This window comes from Bufo bufo, chromosome 2 (assembly GCF_905171765.1).
Source record: "Bufo bufo chromosome 2, aBufBuf1.1, whole genome shotgun sequence".
Classification (NCBI taxonomy): Eukaryota; Metazoa; Chordata; class Amphibia; order Anura; family Bufonidae; genus Bufo; species Bufo bufo.
In genome coordinates, this window is record NC_053390.1 from 38,248,452 (window position 1) to 38,267,536 (window position 19,085).

The following is a 19,085-nucleotide window of genomic DNA, read 5'->3' on the forward strand; positions in this document are numbered from 1 at the left end:
ACACATTACACATACAGTGAGGAACAGAAGTATTTGAACACCCTGCGATTTTGCAAGTTCTCCCACTTAGAAATCATGGAGGGGTCTGAAATTCACATTGGAGGTGCATTCCCACTCTGAGAGACAGAATAAAATAAAAAAAAACAGGAAATCACATTGTATGATTTGTAAAGAATGTATTTGTCTTGCACTGCTGAACATAAGTATTTGAACACCTGAGAAAATCAGTTAATATTTGGTACAAAAGCCTTTGTTTTCAATTACAGAGGTCAAACGTTTCCTGTAGTTCTTGACCAGGTTTGCACACACTGCAGCAGGGATTTTGTCCCACTCCTCCACACAGATCTCCTCTACATCTGTCAGGTTTCGGGGCTGTCGCTGAGCAACACAGAGTTTCAGCTCAATCCAAAGATGTTCTATTGGATTTAGGTCTGGAGACTGGCTAGGCCACTCCAGAACCTTGATATGCTTCTTATGGAGCCACTCCTTGGCTATCCTGGCTGTGTGCTTCGGGTCGTTGTCATGTTGGAAGACCCAGCCACGACCCATCTTCAATGCTCTGACTGAGGGAAGGAGGTTGTTGCTCACAAATCTCACAATAAATGGCCCCATTCATCCTCTCCTTAATACAGTGCAGTCGTCCTGTCGCCTTCGCAGTAAAGCACCCCCAAAGCATGATGTTACCACCCCCATGCTTCACAGTAGGGATGGTGTTCTTGGGATGCAACTCATCCTTCTTTTTCCTCCAAACACGACGATTGAAGCTTAGACCAAAAAGTTCTACTTTGGTCTCATCTGACCACATGACTTTCTCCCATGCCTCCTCTGGATCATCCAGATGGTCATTGGCAAACTTCAGACGGGCCTGGACATGTGATGACTCGAGCAGGGGAACCTTCCGTGCAATGTATAATTTGAAACCATTACGGCGTAGTGTTCTACCGACGGTGACCTTTGAAACTGTGGTCCCAGCTCTCTTCATGTCATTGACCAGCTCCTCCCTTGAAGTTCTGGGCTGATTCCTCACCTTTCTTATCATCAGTGATACCCCACGAGGTGAGATCTTGCATGGAGCTCCAGTTCTAGGGAGACTGACAGTCGTCTTTAGCCTCTTCCATTTTATAACAATTGCTCCAACAGTTGATCTATTTTCACCAAGCTGCTTGGTAATTGCCCCGTAGCCCTTTCCAGCTTTGTGGAGGTCCACCATTTTGTCTCTGGTGTCTTTTGACAGCTCTTTGGTCTTGCCCATGGTAGTAGTTGGCGACTGACTGTGGGGTGGACAGGTGTCTTTAAAGAGCTCAGACAGGTGCTACTAGGTTAGATCAATGAGTGGAGTAGAGGTGGACTTTTTAAAGACACAGTAACAGGTCTTTGAGAGACAGAATTCTGTTTTTCAGGTGTTCAAATACTTATGTTCAGCAGTGCAAGACAAAGAAATTATTTAAAAATCATACAATGCGATTTCCTGATTTATTTATTTTTTTATTCTGCTTCTCAGAGTGGGAATGCACCTACAATGTGAATTTCAGACCCCTCCATGATTTCTAAGTGGGAGAACTTGCAAAATCGCAGGGTGTTCAAATACTTCTGTTCCTCACTGTATACATATTACATACATATAACATATCCATTACATACAGATAAAATACACATTACATACACACAGTAGAACATAAACAAAATATATAAAATACACATTACAAACATATAACATACTCCTTACATATGAATAATATATATATAAATAAAATACACATAACTTACCCAAAACATACACATTACATATATATATATATATATATATATATATAACATACCTATAGCATACACATTAGTAGTATAGGGCTACATGGCTCGTCAAACTAAAAGTGACAGGTCGACACGCCCTTTTCCCGCCCATAACCCCGCCTGCTCTACCCACAACCCCTCCCAGTCCCTCCCAAAGCGCCGCCTGTCGCACACCCCAAACCACGCCTTGACTCATTGAAGCCATTGCTAGTTGACTCATTGAAGCCAGTGCTAGTAGTCCACACAGGCGCAGACTACAGTGTCCACTGCGCCTGCGCGAGACTACGGCACTAAGAAGAAATTACGTTAGGGCAAGTGGAGTGAATAAATTAAGTGGTAGGCGGTGCTGGGCTCTGGATCAATGGGCGCGGCTGGGCTCCAACATATCGTGGGACAACCCCTTGGGCTCCTGACCAAAGTAATTTACATATCAATAAGATCGATTTTTATAAGAATCGAACACACACAGAGAGCAGTAACAGTGGGATAATTTTAAACACAGCAAGGAGACTAATGGGCACATATAAATATCGCTATAGCGTTAATCTTGGTGACAGAATCCCTTTAAGTTTTAATATCTTTAAAAATAAAATGATATTAAAGGGGTTGTCCGGGTTCAGAGCTGAACCTGGACATATCCCCATTTTCACCCAGGCAGGCCCCCTGACTTGAGCATCGGAGCAGTTTATGCTCTGATGCTCTCCTTTGCCCTGCACTAAAGGGAAAATGCATTTTCTGGAGTTCCGGTGATGAACCGGCTCTCCATAGGGCTACAGGGCGCAGGCTTCCGCCCAGCAGTGAGCCCAGTGACGTCACCGGCACTGATGGGCGGGCTTTAGCGCCTGTAAAACGGCTAGGGCAGCGCTAAAGCCCGCCCATCAGAGCCGGTGACATCACCGAACACACTGCTGGGTGGAAGCCTCCGCTTGGCAGTGTGTTATTGTAAATAAAAGAGCCCTTGCCCTGCGCGATCCAGCGCATAGCGGAAACATTCGTTTTTTATTTGGTTTTACGGGCAGGACGGGGAAAAATAAATATCTGGGCGGGTACACTTTAACTTTGGCAATACCAAAGTATTTTTTGATGTGTCCAAAATGATCATAAATGATTTCTGGGTGGCCTACGGGATACGTCTTAGTTTTATTACCAAAAGGGTACAGACTTGTGAAATCGTAATAATGCACTGTTTCCCCGGGTTGAACCTTGTGATAAAGTTTAATTAATTGACGGAACTCAATGCCCGAAAAGAATAACGCTAGTGTGAAAGTACCCTTAGATGTGGTGATCAAATATGTTGCTTAACCCCTTGAGGACACAGCCTTATTTCACCTTAAGGACCAGGCCATTTTTTGCAAATCTGACCAGTGTCCCTTTATGTGGTGATAACTTTAAAATGCTTTTACTTAGCCAGAGATTGTTTTTTTGTCACATATTGTACTTCATGACACTGGTAAAATTGAGTCAAAATTATTATTTTTTATTTATAAAAAAAATACCAAATTTACCAAAATTTGGGAAAAATGTGCAAATTTCTAACTTTCAATTTCTCTACTTCTACAATACATAGTAATAACTCCAAAAATAGTTATTAATTTACATACCCCATATGTCTACTTCCTGTTTGGATCATTTTGGGAATGATATTTTATTTTTTGGGGATGTTACAAGGCTTAGAAGTTTAGAAGCAAATCTTGAAATTTTTCAGACATTTTCAAAAACCCAATTTTTAGGGACCAGTTCAGGTCTGAAGTCACTTTGCGAGGCTTACATAATAGAAACCACCCAAAAATTACCCCATTCTATAAACTACACCCCTTAAGCTATTCAAAACTGATTTTACAAACTTTGTTAACCCTTTAGGTGTTCCACAAGAATTAATGGAAAATAGAGATACAATTTCAAAATTTCACTTTTTTGGAGGATTTTCCATTTTAATAATTTTTTTCCAGTTACAAAGCAAGGGTTAACAGCCAAACAAAACTCAATATTTAACGGAAAATGCAAATGTGATCGCACACTACATCCAGCATTCTGCCGTGCCTCCATGCTGGATGAGACATTGGTGTACATTTTGGCCAAAGTGTAATAAGCCACTCACCGCGTCAAGGTCGTCTCATTTGAGTGGTCCCTAACACTTGTTCCTACCTGTTTATGGGCCACGACAGCCACATAAAGTCCAGGGAATGCAGGTCAGCATGCAAGCCAAGCACACTCTGCTTTTAACCCCGTCCGGTGCCATTACAGCTTTCATCGGATCCAGGGATGCAAGTACCAACATGCATGCTGAGCCCACCATATACTTCTCCTGGAGCCAAATGGCTACTGGTAGGTTCTATATAAGCAGACTCAGTTTTATACTGACTTTAAAACCAGCCTCCAGGACAGATTGACTGGTCAGGTGTGCATGACTCAAAGGAGATCGCTACGCCTCCAATATAAGCTACAAAGAAAAAATGTGGGGGGTTGAGTCCGCACAACCCGCATGTAGGTGCATATCACTATGGCGAAATACATATACAAACGGAAAATGCAAATGTGATCGCACACTACATCCAGCATTCTGCCCTGCCTCCATGCTGGATGAGACATTGGTGTACATTTTGGCCAAAGCGTAATAAGCCACTCACCGCGTCAAGGTCGTCTCATTTGAGTGGTCCCTAACACTTGTTCCTACCTGTTTATTGGCCACGACAGCCACATAAAGTCCAGGGAATGCAGGTCAGCATGCAAGCCAAGCACACTCTGCTTTTAACCCCGTCCGGTGCCATTACAGCTTTCATCGGATCCAGGGATGCAAGTACCAACATGCATGCTGAGCCCACCATATACTTTTCCTGGAGCAAAATGGCTACTGGTAGGTTCTATATAAGCAGACTCAGTTTTATACTGACTTTAAAACCAGCCTCCAGGACAGATTGACTGGTCACGTGTGCATGACTCAAAGGAGATCGCCACGGCTCCAATATAAGCTACAAAGAAAAAATGTGGGGGGTTGAGTCCGCACAACCCGCATGTAGGTGCATATCACTATGGCGAAATACATATACAAACGGAAAATGCAAATGTGATCGCACACTACATCCAGCATTCTGCCCTGCCTCCATGCTGGATGAGACATTGGTGTACATTTTGGCCAAAGCGTAATAAGCCACTCACCGCGTCAAGGTCGTCTCATTTGAGTGGTCCCTAACACTTGTTCCTACCTGTTTATGGGCCACGACAGCCACATAAAGTCCAGGGAATGCAGGTCAGCATGCAAGCCAAGCACACTCTGCATTTAACCCCGTCCGGTGCCATTACAGCTTTCATCGGATCCAGGGATGCAAGTACCAACATGCATGCTGAGCCCACCATATACTTCTCCTGGAGCCAAATGGCTACTGGTAGGTTCTATATAAGCAGACTCAATTTTATACTGACTTTAAAACTCAATATTTATGGCCCTGATTCTGTAGTTTACAGAAACACCCCATATGTGGTCGTAAACTACTGTATGGGTACACGGCAGGGCGCAGAAGGAAAGGAATGCCATACGGTTTTTGGAAGGCAGGTTTTGCTGGACTGTTTTTTCTTACACCATGTACCATTTGAAGCCCCCTGATGCACCCCTAGAGTAGAAACTCCATAAAAGTGACCCCATTTTAGAAACTACGGGATAGGGTGGCAGTATAGTTGGTACTAGTTTAAGGTACATATGATTTTTGGTTGCTCTATATTACACTTTTTGTGAGGCAAGGTAACAAGAAATAGCTGTTTTGGCACCGTTTTTATTTTTTGTTATTTACAACATTCATCTGACAGGTTAGATCATGTGATATTTTTATAGACCAAGTTGTCACGGATGCGGCGATACCTAATATGTATATTTATTTTTTATTTATGTAAGTACACAATGATTTCATTTTTTAAGCAAAAAAAATCATGTTTTAGTGTTTCCATAGTCTGAGAGCCATAATTTTTTTTAGTTTTTGGGCGATTACCTTGGTTAGGGTATTATTTTTGCAGGATGAGATGACGGTTTTATTGGCACTATTTTGGGGTGCGTGTGACTTTTTGATCGCTTGCTATTAAACTTTTTGTGATGTAAGGTGACAATTTATTTTTATTTAGCACAGTTTTTATTTTACATTTTTTACAGTGTTTATCTGAGGGGTTAGGTAATGTGATATTTTTATAGAGCCGGTCGATACGGACGCGGCGATACCTAATATGTATACTTTTTTTTTATTTATGTAAGTTTTACACAATGATTTCATTTTTGAAGCAAAAAAAATCATGTTTTAGTGTCTCCATATTCTGAGAGCCATAGTTTTTTAAGTTTTTGGGCGATTATCTTACTTAGGGTCTCATTTTTTGCGGGATGAGATGAAGGTTTGATTGGCACTATTTTGGGTTGCATATGACTTTTTGATCGCTTGCTATTACACTTTTTGTGATGTAAGGTGACAAAAAATTGTTTATTTAGCACAGTTTTTATTTTTTATTTTTTACAGTGTTCATCTGAGGGGTTAGGTCATAATATGTATACTTTGATATCTAATATGTATACTTTTTTTAATTTATGTAATTTTTTACACAATGACAGCTTTTTTAAAACAAAAAAAAATGATGTTTTAGTGTCTCCATATTCTGAGCCATAGTTTTTTTATTTTTCGGGCGATTGTCTCAGGTAGGGGCTGATTTTTTGCGGGATGAGGTGACGGTTAGATTTGTACTATTTTGGTGGGCAAACGGCTTTTTGATCGCTTGCTGTTGTACTTTTTGTGATGTAGGGTGACAAAAAAGATGGTTTATTTAGCACAGTTTTTATTTTTTATTTTTTACGGTGTTCATCTGAGGGGTTAGGTCATGTGATATATTTATAGAGCCGGTCGATACAAACGCGGCGATACCTAATATGTATACTCCCCCCCCCCCTATTTTTTACCAATTTTTTTTAACTTTAGTTGGAGAAAATTAAATTTTTGTTTATTTTTACTTGAAACTTGAAAATTTTTGGGGGGAAAACTTTATTTTTTCAACTTTTTTTTTCACTTAATTTTTTGTCCCACTTTGGGACTTGAACTTTTGGGGGTCTAATCCTTTACAAAGCATTCCAATACTTCTGTATTGGAATGCATTGGCTGTATGAGTAATACTGTGTGTATTACTCATACAGCTTCCGGCCTGTGAGATCCAAGGGGCCTTCCTTAGGCATCGCGCTGCCTTCAATGCCATCGGGTCCCACCTACAGCCGCATGGGGACCCGATGGCACCGCCGCCAGCAGCCGAAAACCGCAGGTAAAGCCGCAAACCGCAGGTCTGAAATGACCTGCGGTTTTCGGCGATCGCTGACACGAGGGGGGTCACGGGACCCCCCCGCGCATTTAGCCAAGGTGCCTGCTCAGGCAGGCGGTGATCGGAAATACACAGGACGTGTACCAGGACATCAGGGCGTACCGAAACGCCCTGTGTCCTGATAAGGTTAAATCACGTACGCCTTCGATTTTATTAAACATGATCATATATAATTAAAGCAAATTTCCAACATTGCAGGTCCTGCAGGATCTAACAAAGGGACTGCACCAGTTCCCTTCCAGGACCTTTGGTGACATCATAAAAGCTACTTTAGCTTTAGAAAGATAGACGGATCAATTAGCCATTGTCAAAATGTATAATGGCTTAGTAAGAGGTTAATACAAGCTTAATATCATTTTATTTTTAAAGACAGTAAAACTTAATTGAATTACTGACATGATATCAGATCTAACAGAATAAGGGGTGTTGAATGGGCGGTGTTTAGGCGTGCGATGGGCGGTGCTTTGGGAGGGACTGGGAGGGGTTTTGGGTGGAGTGGGCAGGGTTATGGGTGGGGAAAGGGGCGTGTCGACCTGTCATTTTTAGTTTGACGAGCCATGTAGCCTTATACTACTCACATTACATACATATACCAAACACATTATATAGATATAACTAGAGATAAGCGAATTGAATCCCACGAAGTAAAATTCGATCCGAATTTCAGGATAAATTCGATTTGCCTAGAAGCCGAATTTCTTCGTGCTTCGTGTCAGTGAATCGATTTAACCTGAAATAATATAAAAAACAAAAAAATTCAAACTTACCTCCTCCATTTGCTCGCGACGGGTCAACAGCCTCCATCTTGCTTGAAGATCTCGGCAGAAATCCTGTGTGACACAAGATTACATCATCACGCCAGCCGGCGTGATGACATCATACGTCACCAAGACAGCTGGCGTGATGACATGATCTCGCGCACACAGGATTTCGGCCGAGATCTTCAAGCAAGATGGCGTAGGCCGGTCCGTCGCGAGCAAATGGAGGCGGTAAGTTTGATAGATTTTTTTTTATTGTTAAATTTACACTCAGACATCGCGATCATGTTGAACGCGGCATCTGAGGGGTACAATGACGGGGGCAGCGCTATCACAGCTCCCTGTCATTGCACCTGCTACTTACAAAAAAATGCACTTCGTGACAAAGTAATTCGTCACAAAGCAAATTTTTGGGTGAAATTCGTCGAATCAGCTGAATCAAACTTTTAAGAAATTCGCTCATCTCTAGATATAACACATTACGTACAGGAACATCTGGCCATATTCATACAGGTAATAATCTGACGCTCACTGGGTAGTTGTAGATCTGCTCCGCAGCAGACATCTCAGGGGATTGCTCTATCATAACGTCCAGCAGGCCAGATTATCCATCCAAATATTGGATCATATTTTCAAAGAACACAACTGACTCATGGCTGATGATATCATCACCTTTCATCTCATATCTCTAGCTGCAGAGTCAAATGTGTAGCTTCTGGACCCCAATACAGAATCTGTACCGAGCCCCCTCCTACAATGTGGCTCCATCAGCCAGCTGATCGGCGGGGGTGCTGGTAGTCAGACCCCTGCCAATCTGATATTGATGACCTATCCTGAGGACAGTCGAAAAGGGAAGGGAGGACGGCACGATTGGTTGATTGGGTAATGGTTGCACGTCTACAGGGAAGTGGTAAGCTTCCCCACATTGATCAGATGATCCGTAAGAGAGAAGAAAAAAAAATGGATGGAGACAGCACGTCCTCTTGCGAAGATTTATTCTCAAGAGGACGTGCTGCCTCTATACATTTTTTCTTCTATCCTGAGGACTGGTCCGATGGTTCTGACAGCGAGGGTCGAGATTATCTGTTGTCTGATTCCAAGGGCAACCAGCAGGATTTATAATATAGGAGAAAAAAATCTTAATTAAAAACATACTAAGCATAAAAACATAATTCAAAATATTCAGAACCGTTTTTGTAAGTTTCAAAGGTGCTGTTAAGCAGGTTCAGTGACTCTCCCAATGGGGCAGATCAGATTCTGGGGTCAGACGAGGAAGCGGTTATGGTGGCACCCACCTCCCAGTGGCAATATGGCAAGGAGACACTTCCCAGTGGCAATATGGCGGTATCCATGATGTCATTTAGATTACAAGTCTCACTCACCAGGTCCTCCTGAAGATCCACCTGACAATGGATCTGAAGAGAAGTGTAATCTGCTCTCAGAGACCAGGTTAGTGTGATGTGGGAGGCGTTCACGTCATCCGCTCTCAGACTGGAAGGAGCCAGAAGTAGAACTGGTAAGTAAAAATAAGAACGACTGGGGTGAAACATTGTTGTAGCAATTAAAGAGTGCTGCAGGCAAGGGATACATTGTTTCCAAAATACTCTCAGAAGGAGTTTAATGTATGCCATTTTCCACCAGAAGAGGTATAATATAGTGTGGGCTCATCATGCATGTGGAACCTGCATTCCCTGAATTTAATCGAGGCCATTGTGGCACCAGTGGATGTAGTATTTAGTGTAGGTTCCTGTTCTAAAGAGATCACCTTGTCGTTGGCGGACAGGCACAAATGATTTTGTACAAAATGTATTTGCCAAGAATCTCACATTTATAACATACCATTACCATTAGTATATTTTCTATAGTGAGTATGGCACTATTGTATTTACTTTATTATTTGTGTTTACAGAGCACTGTTGCATTGTGTCTGTTTTTGCTTTTGCGCTTTCAGCCATGGCGACGTGCACCTGTGCACTGGGAGGTTCTGACTGACCCCCATTTTTTTCTTTGCAGTGGCTCCCAATGTCTGTGACTTGCAACCAGACTATTTTACAACTGCGTTGTTGTGATCACGGCAGGTCCCCCTGTCACAACACGTGGCGTCTGCCACACTTCACCTAATTTCCCCTGACGGCGCCCATTATACAATACTATTGGTCCTTACGGGGCAGCAAGGCCCCATCTCCAGTCTTCCTACCCATTTTAATTCTAATTCACCCCTGACAGTCAGAGTTTCTGTGGAACCTACTTTGAGAAACACAGTTCTAGGCAAATAGCTTAAGCCAGTAGGGTAGCTGTACTGCTCATGACATTTCTGTAATTTTCGCAAAATATTAAAATTAAGACATGGTTTTGGAAGAATGAACAGGATTACATGACAGACGTTTCTGGGACTATTGGCTACGGAGATGGCGATTATAGCACATTATTTGACATCAGATATACAGTGGGGGAAATAATTATTTGACCCCTCACTGATTTTGTAAGTTTGTCCAATGACAAAGAAATGAAAAGTCTCAGAACAGTATCATTTCAATGGTAGGTTTATTGTAACAGTGGCAGATAGCACATCAAAAGGAAAATCGAAAAAATAACTTTAAATAAAAGATAGCAACTGATTTGCATTTCATTGAGTGAAATAAGTATTTGAACCCTCTAACAAAAAAAGACTTAATACTTGGTGGAAAAACCCTTGTTTGCAAGCACAGAGGTCAAACGTTTCTTGTAATTGATGACCAAGTTTGCGCACATTTTAGGAGGAATGTTGGTCCACTCCTCTTTGCAGATCATCTCTAAATCCCTAAGGTTTCGAGGCTGTCTCTGTGCAACTCTGAGCTTGAGCTCCCTCCATAGGTTTTCGATTGGATTAAGGTCCGGAGACTGACTAGGCCACTCCATGACCTTAATGTGCTTCTTCTTGAGCCACTCCTTTGTTGCCTTTGCTGTATGTTTTGGGTCATTGTCGTGCTGGAACACCCATCCACGACCCATTTTCAGTTTCCTGGCAGAGGGAAGGAGGTTGTCGCTCAGGATTTCACGATACATGGCTCCGTCCATTTTCCCGTTTATGCGAATAAGTTGTCCTGTGCCCTTAGCAGAAAAACACCCCCAAAGCAAAATGTTTCCACCCCCATGCTTGACGGTGGGGACGGTGTTTTGGGGGTCATAGGCAGCATTTTTCTTCCTCCAAACACAGCGAGTTGAGTTAATGCCAAAGAGCTCTATTTTGGTCTCATCAGACCACAGCACCTTCTCCCAGTCACTCTCTGAATCATTCAGGTGTTCATTGGCAAACTTCAGACGGGCCTGCACATGTGCCTTCCTGAGCAGGGGGACCTTGCGAGCCCTGCAGGATTTTAATCCATTGCGGTGTAATGTGTTTCCAATGGTTTTCTTGGTGACTGTGGTCCCTGCTAATTTGAGGTCATTAACTAACTCCTCCCGTGTAGTTCTAGGATGCTTTTTCACCTTTCTCAGAACCATTGACACCCCACGAGGTGAGATCTTGCGTGGAGCCCCAGAGCGAGGTCGATTGATGGTCATTTTGTGCTCCTTCCATTTTCGAACAATCGCACCAACAGTTGTCACCTTCTCTCCCAGCTTCTTGCTAATGGTTTTGTAGCCCATTCCAGCCTTGTGCAGGTCTACAATTTTGTCTCTGACATCCTTGGACAGCTCTTTGGTCTTTCCCATGTTGGAGAGTTTGGAGTCTGCTTGATTGATTGATTCTGTGGACAGGTGTCTTTTATACAGGTGACTAGTTAAGACAGGTGTCCTTAATGAGGGTGACTAATTGAGTAGAAGTGTCTAACCACTCTGTGGGAGCCAGAACTCTTAATGGTTGGTAGGGGTTCAAATACTTATTTCACTCAATGAAATGCAAATCAGTTGCTATTTTTTATTTAAAGTTATTTTTTCGATTTTCCTTTTGATGTGCTATCTGCCACTGTTACAATAAACCTACCATTGAAATGATACTGTTCTGAGACTTTTCATTTCTTTGTCATTGGACAAACTTACAAAATCAGTGAGGGGTCAAATAATTATTTCCCCCACTGTACGTATAATAATAGTTCCTTTTATTACGCAACCACGGAGATGCCGCTCACAGGTGTATTAACATACCTCTCTCATGTAGATATACAATGGAGCTGGTGCTTCTCTCCCCCATTACATTTTTAGCAGTCAATGTAAAGTTATACATTTGCTGGTTCTTCTGAATCGTCCAATCGCAGTGATCTCTGAGGCAGGTATAGTTTTTCATGGAAAACCTTGAAAAAATAATTAGATTTAAATATAGGACAGATGTAATAAGTGTTACGTCTGCAGCTCGTGGTTGCCGCTGCCCTACTATTTTGGATGGACATGGGTGTCGATCCACTAACGCTGTGTCTCTTCATTGAACTTCACCTCCTTCTGCAGTGCTACAAGGGTTAATACACTCTTTGGCTCTGTGTGCTGCCACTGGACTGTTTCCAATTTGCTAATTAGCATCTGCTATATATGCTGTGTTGTTTCTCTCACTCTTGCCCGAGCAATTAGGTTCCTAGCTTGTTAGTCCTTGCTAAGGTGTTTTTCCTCTGTTGTCTGCCCGTGTATGGACCTCTGCCTGTTTTCTGCATTCTGACCCTCCACTGCCTGACCCAACCTGTGCCTGTTTACCATTGTGATCTCCTGCTGCCTGCCTGATCTTGGACCTGTTCCATGTATTTGCATGGTGTCTGCTTGCCCTGACCTTGGCCTGTTACTGACTATGAGTTTTGCCTAATCTTTCGGTGCTCCACACCGGTGTCTCTGACCCCCATGGGTCCGCTCTCAACCACACTGAGACTACTCCAAGAGGTAGCAGCAAAGTCCAGATCCCTGTATCCTTAGGCCCTTACGTTTGTCCTAAAGTCAAACCAGTTGGTTGACACAGTGATTTTACACCCACTGCTGTAACAATAAGTGCTAGTATAAGTGGTAAATATAAAAACCTTTGTAACATACAGTATAATATTAGTGGACAGTGTCATATTCCTCACCATCCTGTAACCAACAGTTCACTTTTCCCTGCCTTCAGGATCCCTATGAATGTTTACAATCCTCCTAAGGGTCCATTCACACGTTCGCATAAATGGGTCCGCATCCGTTCAATTTTGCGGAATGGGTGCGGACCCATTCATATCAATAGGGCTGCAAAAGATGCGGACAGCACGCTGTGTACTGTCCACATCCGCACTTCCGTTCCACGGCCCCGCAAAATAGATAGAGCATGTCCTACTCTTGTCCGCAGCCACGGACAAGAATAGGCATTTCTATCATAGTGCCAGCCATGTGCGGACCGCAAAACAATTGCGGATGTGTGAATGGACCCTATACTCATCAAAACGTCTACAGTAATAAATAGAAGAAGGGAGAGGAGGGGGATGCTGCTGCAGAAGGTTTATCCCTCAGTTTCTGTGTGCTATGAAAGGGAGGGAGGGAGGTGGAGGATCACATTACAGTCCCTGTTCCGCAGTCTGTGTGTATGCATGACGGGAGAGGCAGCAAGAGGAGACCTGATGGGCTCAGAACATACATCACACCTCTGATATCACACCAGGAAGATCCCGTCCAGACATGGACAGAAAATGTTCATTTGTTCAAATTTTGCTGTGGGTGACCGCAGGAGGTCCCAAGTAGTGGACAACCCCTTTAAGTGGCCTTTCTATCTGCCCTTTATTGTCCACGGATGCACAATTCTTGTCAATTTTAAAAGGACTTGCACAGAAATTGGAGAAGCCTCCCCCACAAATGCCCCATTCTTCCTGGCTAGAGATGAGCTAATTTCTCAAAAATTTGTTTCGCCTGTTCGCCGAATTTTCCAAAAAGATTTGATTTGATCCAAATTTATTTGCAGCGAATCGCATTAAAAAACTGCTATTTCCTGGCTGCAGAGAGCCTGTATAGTGGTGTAGAACACTGTGCCTGGCAGTAACACACATAGGGAGTCTGCTGGGGTAGTGAAATAATAGTGAGTCAGTATGACATGCAGATGACAGGCGTCGCTCTTAGAATCACTGCACACTTCACTTATTTGGGCAGTCACGGGGCCAAAACTGACCAAATAACTCAGTTTTGCCCTAATGCATTCTGAATGGATAAGCATCCGCTCAGAATCCATCAGTTTGGCTACGTTCCATCTCCATTCCGCTTTGGAGGTGGAAACCAAAAAGCCGCTTGCAGCGTTTTGGTGTCCGCCTGACAAAACTGAGCCAAACGGATCAATGGGGACGGATCCGTTTTCACTGACACAATCGGGCACAATAGAAAACTGATCCGTCCCCCATTAGAAACATAGAATGTGTCGGCAGATAAGAACCATTTGGCCCATCTAGTCTGCCCAATATACTGAATACTATGGATAGCCCCCGGCCCTTATCTTATATGAAGGATGGCCTTATGCCTATCCCATGCATGCTTAAACCCCTTCACTGTATTTGCAGCTACCACTTCTGCAGGAAGGCTATTCCATGCATCCACTACTCTCTCAGTAAAGTAATACTTCCTTATATTACTTTTAAACCTTTGCCCCTCTAATTTAAAACTGTGTCCTCTTGTGGTAGTTTTTCTTCTTTTAAATATGCTCTCTTCCTTTACCGAGTTGATTCCCTTTATGTATTTAAAAGTTTCTATCATATCCCCTCTGTCTCTTCTTTCTTCCAAGCTATACATATTAAGGTCCTTTAACCTTTCCTGGTAAGTTTTATCCTGCAATCCATGTACTAGTTTAGTAGCTCTTCTCTGAACTCTCTCTAGAGTATCTATATCCTTCTGGAGATATGGCCTCCAGTACTGCGCACAATACTCCAAGTGAGGTCTCACCAGTGTTCTGTACAGCGGCATAAGCACTTCACTCTTTCTACTGCTTATACCTCTCCCTATACATCCAAGCATTCTGCTGGCATTTCGTGCTGCTCTATTACATTGTCTTCCCACCTTTAAGTCTTCTGAAATAATTACTCCTAAATCCCTTTCCTCAGATACTGAGGTCAGGACTGTGTCAAATATTCTATATTCTGCCCTTGGGTTTTTACGCCCCAGGTGCATTATCTTGCACTTATCCACATTAAATTTCAGTTTCCAGAGTTCTGACCATTCTTCTAGTTTTCCTAAATCCTTTTCCATTTGGCGTTTCCCTCCAGGAACATCAACCCTGTTACATATCTTTGTGTCATCAGCAAAAAGACAAACCTTACCAGCGAGGCCTTTTGCAATATCACTTATGAAGATATTAAACAAAATCGGTCCCAGTACAGATCCCTGTGGAACCCCACTGGTAACATGACCTTGTTTTGAATGTTCTCCATTGACTACAACCCTCTGTTGTCTGTCACTCAGCCACTGCCTAATCCACTCAACAATATGGGAGTCCATGCTCAATGACTGCAGTTTATTGATAAGTCTTCTATGTGGGACAGTGTCAAAAGCCTTACTAAAATCTAGATATGCGATGTCTACTGCACCTCCACCGTCTATTATTTTATTCACCCAGTCAAAAAAATCTATAAGATTTGTTTGACATGATCTCCCTGAAGTAAACCCATGTTGTTTTTCATCTTGCAATCCATGGGATTTTAGATGTTCCACAATCCTATCCTTTAATAGGGTTTCCATTAATTTGCCTACTATTGATGTCAGACTCACTGGTCTATAGTTGCTCGATTCCTCCCTACTACCTTTCTTGTGAATGGGCACGACATTTGCCAATTTCCAATCTTCCGGGACGACTCCTGTTACTAATGATTGGTTAAATAAATCTGTTAACGGTTTTGCCAGCTCACCACTAAGCTCTTTTAATAATTTTGGGTGTATCTCAATGGTGTTCAAGACGGATCCGTTTTGACTATGTTAAAGATAATACAAATGGATCCGTTCTGAACCCATGCATGCAGTTGTATTATCTGAATGGATGCGTTTGTGCAGATCCATGATGGATCCGCACCAAACGCGAGTGTGAAAGTAGCCTTAGCGTCAAGAAGAAGCGCACTCCTTTTACACCGTCGGCAGCTGATTCCACATAGATGTCTACAGAACCTGTTCTATTAAACGCTTATACAAGTAGAGCCCCTGACAGAGTGGAGAGGGTGTCAGCAGTAAGTTTGTGTTGACGTCACTGATTATTTTGCCCTTCCTCTGATCCGTCAGAACAATAACCCCCAAAAAACGTATCCTGTCTGTGGAGCATCCACCTTCACTCGGTCAGTATTTGGTAAGTAATCCATCAGTATTGCTAAAGCCAAAAAAGACAGGAGTGGATCCAAAACAGAGATGACACATGAATGGAATATGTGCATGTCTTCTGTGTTTTGTACCCACTCCTGCTTTTTGGCTACCAAATCATAAGCCAATTCTGATGCAAAATAGGGACCATGTCATACAGGCCTTACAGCTGCTACATAGACAGGATCCGTTGTGCGTCTCATTTTTCCTTCCTTCTGACAGATCAGAAGGGTAAAATAAATGATGATGTCAACCAGGCCAAAAAGGCAAAATAGTGGCCCAGACATGGAGTGGGGAGGGTGGGAACAGCATGAGAAGTCCACAGAGTGGTCTAATGACACAGTGTTGAGGTGGCAGCAGCATGAGGAGACCACAGAGTGGCCCAGTGACAGAGTGGGGAGGTGGAGGGGGCAATACCAGTACCAGCTGAAGATGGTGGGTGGCAGTAGGAGCACCTGGCAGCAGGTGTGGCATCAGGCGGGTGGCAGCATAGAATAGAAGCTGAAGCAGGTAGCCAGAAGAAACAGGTCTCTTTTGTCAAAGTGTTCCTGTGGCACCATGTTTGATCTAGTTTGATGCATCAGGCATTGGTGTTTGGAAATCCTGGCTGATCCATGCCTGATTCATCTTCACAAAGGTCAGTTTCTCCACATTTTGGGTGGCAGGCGAGTTCTCCTTAGGGTAACTATGGCCCCCACCGCACTAAACATCCGCTCTGATGCCACACTGCTGGCCGGGCAGGAAAGCTTGTCCAGGGCAAACTCGGCCAGTTGCGGCCACAAATGGGCCCATTTTGTAACAGTAGCGAGGGTCTAACATAGTGGAGAGCCAATATTCAGAAAATCCACCCATTTCGCTACACATTGCTTGTGCTTCAAACTCCTCCTCTTCCTCTAGTTCAGCCCCACAGGGCTTATGTGGCCGTGAGATGTAGTCGCCACGTCTTCTGTCCCCTGGCCAGCCAGATTTAGCAGCATCTGTTCCAGGACATGTATCAGTGGAATGACGTTCATCCAGTAATCCTGGTGACTGACAAATAAAGTGGCCATCCCGAACAAACGGCAGGTGTCACGCATGAGCTGCCACTGGCTAACATTGAAGATACACAGGGGAGTACCTCTGTCCGCCTGTATTATCAAGAAATCGTTTATGGCCTTTCTCTGTTCATATAATTGGTCCAACATATGGCGGATGGAATTCCAATAGGTGGAAACGTCGCATATCAGCTGGGGGATGCTGTTCTGCCGCTGCAGCTCAAGGAGGGTGTGCTTTGCGGTGTACGAGTGGCTGAAGTGCATGCAAAGTTTCCTGGCCATTTTCAGGATGTCTTGCAGGTGGGCAGAAGACTTCAGGAACCACTTTACAACCAGATTGAACACGTGCGCCATGCAAGGCGCATGGCTCAGCCGTCCCGTTGTCGGTCACCATGGTTCAGATTTTGAGTTGTCGCAGAGAAAGCCAGGATTCGATTTCTTGATGAAGGACGTGGAGCAGTTCCTTTCCTGTGTGACTCTGTTCGCCCAGGCAAACTAGGTGCAGAACAGCGTGACACTACCATGCCCTGCACATGTGGTATGCTGGAGGGGGAATGTGAATTGTCCCTGCAGAGGAGGCTGAGGACACGGTTGACACGGTTGAGGATGAGGAGGCAGAGGCGGACATTGTCACAAGACCAACGGAGTGAGAACGTGGAGGCGGAAGTGGCCTCACATGGCCAAGTTGCTGGTGTGGCTGGGCAGGAACCACATTTACCCAGTGGGCCGTAAAGGACATGTACTGTCCCTGACAATGTCGGCGCTCCCGTGCACTTTGCCAGACACTGACAGGCTCAAGGACTGGCCCACCTTCTGTTCTAGATATTTGTGCAGGGCTGGTACTGCCTTTTTGGCAAAGAAATGACGGCTTGGGACTCTCCACCTTAGCTCGGCACAAGCCATCAGTTCTCTGAAAGGTGCAGAGTCCACCACTTGGAAAAGGAGGGACACGCATACTGTTGTCTCTTGGCAATCGCTTCGGTGATCGATTGCTGACGGAATGAATGATGAGGAGTAGGAGGAGCATTAGCACCAGCAGATGATGGGAAGGACAGACAGCTCCCTTCGGATGAGGTAGTGGAGCCTTGACTGCATGAAACCGGGTGCGTGCCACTGGGTGATGCAGCGGTTGCTGCCGCAGGGTGGACCACCACATCGGAGCCACGGTTCTACCAGGCCACTTTATGGTGACGCTGCATGTGTTGATGCAGGGCTGTGGTGCCAACATTGGCACCATGGCCACGCTTCACCTTCTGCCCACAAATTCGGCAAATGGCCATGTTCACCTCCTCCTTTAGGCTACATGCACACAAATGTTGTTCGTTTCCGTGTCCGTTCAGTTTTTTTTTTTTTTGCGGATAGGATGCGGACCCATTCAGTGTCCGCATCAGTATGTCCGGTCCGTTGCCCCGCAAAAAAAATTGTGCATGTGCAGCGTCCCACTACGTGTGTGTGGGCACTGCTTAAAAGCACTTTTTACTCTATTACAAGCACTAGGTTGTCATGTATAACTTTGCATTTGTATTTGGGATTTGTATCTGCAAAATCCCTGTTAACAGGCCTATTAGGTGTAATTTATACATCCCACCACTAGATGGGGATAAAGTTCAGGTCCTATATATACCTAGGTCAGGCCTAGTGAGACAGATTAGTCAAGGCAGTTGGAAAGGTGTAGTTCAGAAGTGAACAGTTCTGAGGTAGTCAGATCAGATTTGTGGGAGAGAAGATTGAGTGAAGACTTCGCAACACAGATTAGTGAGTGGAGCCAACTTCGCTAGGAGGTGTTTACTCAGATGTTAAGCGCAGAAGAGCGTTTTCCTTCTGTAGCTGGACTAAATACTTGCATCCCTGACCAGTAGGAAAAGTTTGCCTCCCTGGAAAAGAAACAAGCATTCCTAGGAATTCATCGGTGATAAGAGCC

At 43.9% G+C, this 19,085-nt stretch overlaps 1 protein-coding gene across 2 annotated transcripts in view; it reads right to left on the reverse strand.

Annotated features, from left to right (window-relative positions):
* OSMR (oncostatin M receptor) overlaps positions 1 to 19,085 on the reverse strand; it is a 122,304-nt gene that overhangs the window by 30,785 nt on the left and 72,434 nt on the right. For both annotated transcript variants that reach the window (XM_040420950.1, XM_040420951.1), the window contains 2 exons: positions 12,012 to 12,157; positions 9,269 to 9,399 (listed from right to left, as the gene is read on the reverse strand). In XM_040420950.1, coding sequence (XP_040276884.1) covers positions 9,269 to 9,399; positions 12,012 to 12,157 — 277 coding nt within the window. The remainder of the gene's footprint in view (positions 1 to 9,268; positions 9,400 to 12,011; positions 12,158 to 19,085) is intronic.